We start from the raw sequence: 9,185 nt of genomic DNA on the forward strand, positions 1-9,185 counted from the left end.
GCTTTGTAAAATGATTTTTTTTTTTTTTTTGCCACCGTCAGAATTAGATTGTTTTATCTAATTCTTGAAGTTTGTATTTTGAAGTTGTTTTTTTTGGCCACAATTGCAGCTACATTGTAAACATTTACTGGTTGTGGCTTGTCCATTTTGGATATTGTTTCTGGGTTTATGCATGTGAGGGTGTATGACCTCTTAATTTTGGGATTGCATGGTTTGCTTAATTGTTTTATCAAGAGAAGCTGGGTACAATAACTTTTCTTTTCCTAGTCCCATTCGTGTAGGAGAGGTTGAGATGGTATATACGCTTCATATAACATATATAATGGATGGATGGCGATTGCTATAACTCAAGTTATGTGTTTTAGATATCAAATTGTTTGCAAAGTACTTAACTTTCTATTTTCATATATGAATGTGTCTACATTTATTCGTCTTGCTCTTGCTGAGTACTTAACTTTCTATTTTTCTTTCAATAGAAATGTCATGTTAAGAACAAGGATATCTGGAAGTTTCAAGTTATTTTCCTTTTTCAATGAAATTTTAGTTTTGTTTTAGTTTTTTGTAATTATGTCATAGGTTTATAATTCATTTGGTTGTTTATGTCTTCACAAAGATTGTATTAGGTTTAAATTATATTATCTAATTTTTTGTTATTGCTACTAGCAAATAATAATAATACTTGATTGTCACTACTAGACAGTAGTAATAGGTGATTGTTACTGTTAGGAAGTAGCAATAGGTGATTGTTACTATCAAACAATATCAATACCTGATTGCTATTGCCAGACAGTAGCAATAGGTGATTGTTACTATCAAACAATAACAATACCTGATTGTCACCGTCAGACAGTAGCAATAGATAATTGTTACTATTAAACAATAACAATACATGATTGTCACTGCCAGACAGTAGCAATAGGTGATTGTTACTATCAAATAATAACAATAAATGTTACTATTCGATAGTAACAATTATATTTACTATTAATACACAAAAGATTATGTATGCCTCATCTTGAGTTTTTGCGTTTTATGTTGGTTATTATTTAACATGTTTATGGAATGAAAAATACCTAAATTATGATTTTTTTTTTTTTTTTTTTGTAGTTTATGTACTAATTGGCACGAAAATTATTAAAAAAAAAATTGAAGAAGGAAAAAAAATGGCATTAAAAAAAAAAACAATGTAGTGCGCTACAGTAACGACGTCATTGTAGTGCCAGGTTGTTAAAAAGTGGGCTGCTACAGTAAACTACTGTAGTAGGTGGCCAGATGAACAGTAGATTTTTAAAAATGGACTTAAAAAAAAAAAAAAAAACCCTATATATTATGTATACCATGTTGTATAAAGAGAAAAGTATTGATCAAATTCAGAGTTGAGGCTTACTGGTTGTAGGAACTGCAGCCGAAGATAGAATATAAGAGAAACCCAATAAGAGTCCCAGTAGTATAATTAGAAAAGCCTTTTCTATGCAACATGTAGTTGTGTTGATCAAACATGAATTTTATCAAACAGGTTGTAGCAGATCTGAGACCAGTTCGGAAAATAAGAGCAGAGGTTGGTGTGATAGCAAGAGGAAGGATCAGCAAAAGAATATGCCAAACTGCATAGTCATCAACTTCTAATTAAAAAAAAAAAAAAAAAACAAATTTACCGTATTGCAATTTTGGTCACGAATCTATTTTAAGTTTAATTTTGGTCCACTCCCCTTATAAACCATCATCTTCTCTCTGTTTTTATTTTCAACTGTTCAAAAAATCACCATGATATATATATATACAAGAATGCTCTAAAACTAACTAGTTAATAAGTTAATACAAAGCTAACTAGCATGTTGGGCCCACCGCACAATGTAATCTCAAAATCCGAACCGTCTATTTTGTAAGCCCTACTTCAAAGATTATCCCTGTAAAAAATCTCCAAAATCGGAAGTCATGTAGTCATTTGATTATAACAACAACTATTTATATGCTTTTATCGAAAACACTGATCGTCTATTTATTTGATCTCAATTAGATGACTAAATGATTTCCGATTTAGTTGATTTTTTGCAATGATGATCTTTGAAGTATGACCTAAATAATTGATGGTTTGGATTATGAGATTAGTTATGTGGTGATCCTAAAAGTATGATTAGCTTCGTATTAACTTATTAACCAGTTAGTTTTAGAGCACTCCTCTATATATATATATATCGTTGTTTCTTTTATCCATGTTGTAATTTTGTATGATTTAAAATTTAAAATACAATTTAATTTAATTTTTATTTTTTTAGTAGTTACATCTTATTTAATTTGAGAATTTATATTTTATACTTATGATATTATTTATTTTTGAGAGTTTCATATATTTATTTCAGCTTTAAATATTTGACCGTTATAAGTTTAAATATTGAATTTTTTTAAGGCTCAAATTAGAATATTGGGTATTCAAACAGTTTAGACACGAAATCCAGTATAGGCCGGTCCACTTTAGAGTGGGCTAGCACCGATTGATGCGTGTCATGTATTTTATTTTATTTTCTAAAACATTATTATTGTCCGTCAAGACAATCCTTACTTATTGTTGCTCAATGGCAACCCAAAAATTGCATAAGAATGATACTTATATAATTGTTTTTTGTTTTGTTTTGTTTTTTTTTATATAAACATATCAAAAATTAATAAACCAACATGAAACTCAAAAGTAGAATCTCATGGACTCATATATAATTAATTGATAGTGTCATTGACTTGCTATTTTTCAATTGCAACATGTAGTTGACTATCTATTGGCAACCATTATCGTTGACAACCATTATTACTGTTTTATAATGATACAGAATCAAAGTGGAATTACAATATAAATGCGACATTATTGCCAAACTTAGCATGCAACAAAGTAAATGACAAATGTATGTCAATCGATCTACCAAGCTGGCTAAACTTTAGAAATTGACACCAGTTCGTCAAATAACAAAGATAAATGGAAGCTAATTAAATCCTAAACACTAAGCTAAAATAAACTAAAAGTAAAAAATATGTACACCCTAAAATACACCACCATGTCAAGTAGAGTACTTACAATCCCACCATTCTATCATATTTCTCCACACACTTTATTTTATAACCCCCCATTAAATTTTAAAAAAGATATAAAAGCATTGTTTCCACCTCCCATTATTCCTATAATGTCCTTAATATACTAAGGCCCCGTTTGGGATTACGGTGGAAGACCCAAAAGCTGCTGTGGATGACAATTCTCAATCACCTACAACAGTTTTGGTGTTTGGTAAAAAAATTAAAAACTGCTTTTTCTCACAATTCTCAACTCCCCACAACAAAAACAGAAAGCAGGTTTCTAGGTGCTTTTGAAAACTGCAGTAAATCACAGCAACAATGAATATTTTATTTTACCCATAATATCCTCATTGATTTCTATATTTTTAATTTGTTTATTTTAAATTAAAAAATATGTCCATTGTTAGTTATATTTTATATTGTGATAATTAATTATGATATTTTATTTGCATGATTAAAATTATAATATACCTAAAAAAATAATAGACATAGTTATTTAATAATGTTGTTCTTAGAAAAATTAATGCTAATAAAAATTTGTAGCCACAAATTTAAAAAACAAGTAAAACACATTTTATTTTTACCAAACAAATAAGTGAAAGACACTGTTAGCATCATGTCTATTTTAGTAATTATACACAATCACAGCATTTTTACATTAACATTTACCAAACACTTTGATACTGTTTTTTGCACTCACAGCACTTTTGAAAACATACTTTACCAAACACTCAGCTGCTTTACTTTACAGCTGACTTTACTTCACAGCTGTTTTACCTCACAGCTATTTTTTCACACAGCAATACCAAACTGGCCCTAACTCAGATACTTACCCACTAAACATGCTTTCACCACCTTAAAACCCACCATTTTGTTTTCCTTAATTTCTTCCAAAAACCCATTTAATTTCCAAAAGTTTGGAACTACATGTGTTTGATCACACAAAGGTATGTAAGCCATCCAGAACCAAATCTGCACACAACTGCATCTCAAATCGAATCTCGGGTTCAACTCAGCTAAATTCACCAAATACTTTATCCAAATAAATCCCAATTTTCTAATTGGTCATTCACTCATTGGAAATCTCAAACCTCTCATTTTTTTAAAGAAAGCCTAAATGGACCCAGACTTACCCCTCTCTATCTCTGCCGAATATCGGTAAGGTCGATTTTCCGCTATCTAACGGTTGTTTCCTGCCAGATCGACCCATTTATCTCATCTCTCCTCCCTCTTCCTCCCTATCCCATCAAATCTCCTATTTGCGCAACCATGGCGGCGAATCAAACCAACACAGCCCGGAATCCAGAGATGAAGATCCACGATTCAATGAGATTGAGACGTCAAACCACCACCAATATTTTCCTCTGCTTGTGGTGAGAACGAGGGTGTCCTTACCTTGCCTTGTCGACCGCTGTAGCCGAAGTGCTAAAAGGAGGAAGTTGACGAGCTTGGGAGGCGATCTCAGTTTTCCGACAACATCGAGATATTGAACCACCATCAAAACGTTTATCTCGTCGTAATAAACCTTTTGGTGTCCTTGGATCGTCTCTCTGACCACTGTACGCGGAGGATCGACATCCTAAACCTGCGACAGCTTGTCACCGTTTTTCGGCGACTCCGATGGCGGAATCAATCAATTCCCATGTCCATCTTACTCCTCTCAATGAACTCTTTAAGTTGGTGTACTTGCATGTGCATCTTACCCCTAAACCCTTTTCTGTCAAACTTGGATTTTGACTATTGTCGAATATTTAGAAGAGTCCATTAATTATAAGGTACTAACAAAGCAAAATATTAACCAAAACCACTCATCTGTTTTTATTAACTTGCGGACATTATCTACCAGCCCAAAATATAACATCCGGACACCTTCCAAAAGAAACGTATCACAATCAAACCTACTACACAAACAACCCAAAACTGATCTTCTTCTTTTCTTTGCCAAATTGATCTCTTTCTTCAACTTTACCAAATCGAAAATTGTTCATCTTCACTCACAAGCATCGTTCTGCAACTGTAAGCCTGCAACTCCAAAAAAATAGCAGTTTCAGTTCACTTTGCAGTTTCAGAAACTGCAGTTTCACTTGCAGTTAGTAACTGCAACTGCAAGCCTGTAGCTCCAATAAACTGCAGTTTCACTTACACTACAACTGCAAGCTTGCAACTCAAATAAACTGCAGTTTCTGAAACTGCAGTTGCAACTCAAATAAACTGCAGTTTCAATTCATTTGCAGTTAGTAATTGCAACTCCAATAAACTGCAGTTTCAGTTCACTTGCAATGTTCCAGAAATTGCAGTTTCAGAAATTGAGCTTAAAAAAAAAAAATCAAGAACCTTCCACTGATAAGAAATCAAAGTAGGAGTCTACGTACCACAAGCTGTAATCATCCCCAATCGAGGAGAAGTCGGAGTGGTCAGAGCAGATCTAGAAGGCTTCGATCAAGCTCGGAGCAGATCCATTAGAAGGCTTCGATCAAGCACGGAGAGAGAGAGAGAGAGAGAGAGAGAGAGAGATCTGGAGCTTGTGAGATTTGGAAATACAGAAACTCTAAAAATAGAGCCAAACAACGTACAAACTATACTGGAAAAGAAAAAGATAAATATTAAATATTCTATATTAAAAAAAAAAAAGAATGGAAAAATGGTTATTTAATGTGGGTTAGTAAAGGACAGCTGGCCCCCAAAATATGAAAAGTACCTTATTGTTAAGTTTAAACAATATGTATAGTTGAGGGTAAATATAAAAGTTGTCATGTAGTAGAAGATAATTAATTCTATTTAGAATTCCAGTTTCCTAGTGAAGAAACTTTGGACGTGGAAAAGTGATCGATACAAAACAAGTAAGATTAAGCTTTGGACTCCGTATAGTAAGAGTAAGCTTGTGTGTATGTATGATAGTAAATAATATTGCTTGAAAAATTGCATAGTTTTTGTTTGTCATATGTCGCATGGTTTTATTATGATATCATCTATTGCGATATATTTTAGATATTTTTGATGACTTGAGAGTCAGGGGTCACATTATTGAACCTTGGGTTTCGATCCTTCAAACCTCCGGAGGTGGTTGTGCGAGTAAGGCTAGTCGATTTGTTTGACCTATTGGGGAGCTAGTTTATAATGTACGAACCAGGGATAGATACTCTCGCTACAGTACCAAACTTTATATATGATAAGAGTAGTTGGGCCGATATATGTTCGGTCATTAGGTGTATATATCTGGACTTAGGTACCCGTTGTGTTTTTCACTGTCGTGATTTACGAAATTTGTGTGATTGAGCATGCATTGTGGATGTTTTCAACTGGTTATATGGATTAGTTATTGCTATTGGTATTTTTTTGTTACCCTTTTTAAATTGTTTTTCACTGTTATGTATGTCTAAATATTTGAAATTACTACTTTCAAACCTACTCACGGTCCCTTGAAGGAAAACTATGAACGTATGTGATACTAGCTTACACCCTACTGTACTTTTATTAGTACAGACCTTCCTCTAGTTGATGAACTTGATTAATCTGGGCGACATGGCAATTGATCTTGGTTAGACTGCTTGGCTAATCAATAGATTGCCCACTTCTTGATATATGTTCAATCAACATTCAAAAGCTTTATTATCAAGTTTTAGATTATAACTCTCTATTGGAATTTGGGTCTCACTGCTTTCCTTGCATCATGCTCGGAATAAATTTGACCCTAGCTAATTCCAAGCCATATGTATTTTTGGGTTATTTTTCAGTGTCCATTAGATTCTAGGGCTCGACCACTAACAATGTTGGTCAAAAGGACAACCGACTTAACCACTTGAGTTCCAAGCCAAAAAATATTTCCGAGCACTCGACAGAAGTGGCCAGCGCTTGGCAAGTGCATTTGAGAAAATTGTCGTATCTACGTACAAAATTGGATGCATCTCAAAAAATGAAGATGCACCTTAATATACAGATGCACTTGCCAAGTAGATGCAGTGCAGAAAATGCAGATGCACTTTAATATATAGATGCACCTGCCGAGCAAATGCAGCTCAAACATACAGATGCACTTGCTGAATTTATGCTCTGATGCGCTTTACGTGAAGGGATATCCCTTTATAATGGATTGTCCTTTAGGCCAAATTAGCATCTCAATGTCTTTTTTACCAAGTTTATTAGTGATTTAGTACTAGTATCTAATTTACTATATTTTTTATCCCCCTTCTGAACAAGCTTCACCTCGGTTCACTGGTCCTCGTGGCCTAGTTTTGGAAGACATGCATTCTCCCTATTGCTAGCAGCGATGCACATACTACAAACCGTAATTTTGAAAACGCAAGTAAGTCGAAATCTAATGAAATAATGAAAGGTTTCAAATTCTGACCCTCGTATATATATTTTTAGTTTTTTTATTATTAACTTTTCTATAGAGGCTCCTCAAATAATTAATTGATTATTGATATATAAAGTTCAATAACAAAATATATATAAAGTTATCAGGAAAATTGTCCTTTTAGATGATGACTTGTACCTAACATACAAATAGTAAACATGGATGGGATGATTCAAGCTATTCCTGGGGTTATTGGGTCATGGTGGTGGTTTGGTCCTGTTCCTGGATAGTCCCATGTGCTTTCCATATTCATCCTTCCCTCAATAAACCCCTTTCCCTCTCCCAGTCCCACATCAAACAGCTCCTCTTCAACCCTGAAATCCACTGCACCCTGCCAATTACATATTACACACCTCATCAGAATTCTGTAGACTGTACCCAAATTTCATTTTGAATATTTCAATTACTTTAAAGGAAAATTTTAGGCAAAAGAGTGCATGTATAGATGTGGTATAAATATAGTATGGTAATATATACTTATGTTTCTAAACTTAATTAATTTAATTCATTAATTGATTATATTGATTCTTACTTGAATACGTGGTCAAAGTTTACAGTATAACAAGAGAACATAATTTTTCATAATAATTTATAATTAAATAATTACCATTGTTACAAAATCTAACTTAGAAGAACAACAAGAATAAAGAATGAGAGAGAGAGAGAGAGAGAGAGAGAGAGAGAGAGAGAGAGAGAGAGAGAGAGAGATGAACCAGTGATTGTTGGACGAATAAGTCTTCTTCATCTGCCCTGAGGCTCCCTATAAAACAGCAGGTTGAACCAATAATCAAACCACTAACTTTATAAATAAACTGCATATATATATATATATATATATGTTCTAATTAAAGTCTAGACCCTTCTATACTTAACCGCAATTAAACTAAAGAAATAGAAAAAAAAAAAAAAAAAAAAAAAAAAAGTCTTGATCACTGGTGAGCCGTACTGGTTGTAGGAACTGCAGCCAAAGATAGAAGATAGGAGAAACCCAATAAGATTGCTAGATGTCTAATTAGAAAAGCCATTTGCACCATGTTGTTGTGTTGATCAAACAGGAATTTTACCAAACGTAGGTTGTAGATCAGAAAGACCAGTTCGTTAAATAGGACGAGAGACAGAGTCTCAGAGAGGTTGGTGATAGCAAGACTGCAAGAGGAAGTATATGGTATGCTTATATATATATAAGAGAGCAAATCAGCAGATCCAAGAATAATATTAATTTTTTTCTTGTTGCAAGAATAATTGAGTTGCATATGCCAAACATAGTTACCCACTGCAAAGTCAGCTTCTAATTTGTTTTCTAATCCAATTTATTTTAATATATTAACATTCCATTTTCATCATCGATCTGTGGGTGAGTTCCCACTTGCCTTACTTTTATTCTTGTGTCATTTTCATGTCATCAACTGATTATATTTTGTGTAAATATACTGTTTCAAGATTATGTGTACGTGTACACGTTAATACATTATCATTATAATTACATGCATACAATAACTAGCTGGCAAAATAACATTCAAATGTTTTTACGGGATTTCTCAGGTGTCTCCAAGAGGTAAGAGGCCAAATGACAATAAATAAATATCCCATAAAATAAGGGCCTCCTAATTTTGTCTCTTATTCATAAAATTTTGTTTTTGGTCCCTGTAGTTTGGTCAGGTTCCACTTCAATCCTCATCATTTCAATTATACTAATTTTGTCCTTATAGTTTACTAACTGTTGCAATTTGAGGACACACCCATAATTTCATTAATTTGTTTGACGAAA

At 33.2% G+C, this 9,185-nt stretch overlaps 1 protein-coding gene across 1 annotated transcript; it reads right to left on the reverse strand.

Moving 5' to 3' along the window:
• Positions 1 to 7,458: 7,458 nt before the first annotated feature.
• Positions 7,459 to 8,662, reverse strand: LOC147282850 (uncharacterized). The gene is made up of 3 exons (XM_086249164.1): positions 8,364 to 8,662; positions 8,131 to 8,177; positions 7,459 to 7,748 (listed from the first exon to the last, which is right to left on the reverse strand). Exons 1-3 carry the CDS (start codon positions 8,449 to 8,451, stop codon positions 7,590 to 7,592), a joined length of 294 nt encoding a protein of 97 aa, XP_086105290.1. The 5' UTR covers positions 8,452 to 8,662; the 3' UTR covers positions 7,459 to 7,589.
• Positions 8,663 to 9,185: the final 523 nt, after the last annotated feature.

Source organism: Dryas octopetala, chromosome 6 (genome assembly GCF_963921425.1).
Source record: "Dryas octopetala chromosome 6, drDryOcto1.1, whole genome shotgun sequence".
In the NCBI taxonomy this organism is placed as follows: Eukaryota; Viridiplantae; Streptophyta; class Magnoliopsida; order Rosales; family Rosaceae; genus Dryas; species Dryas octopetala.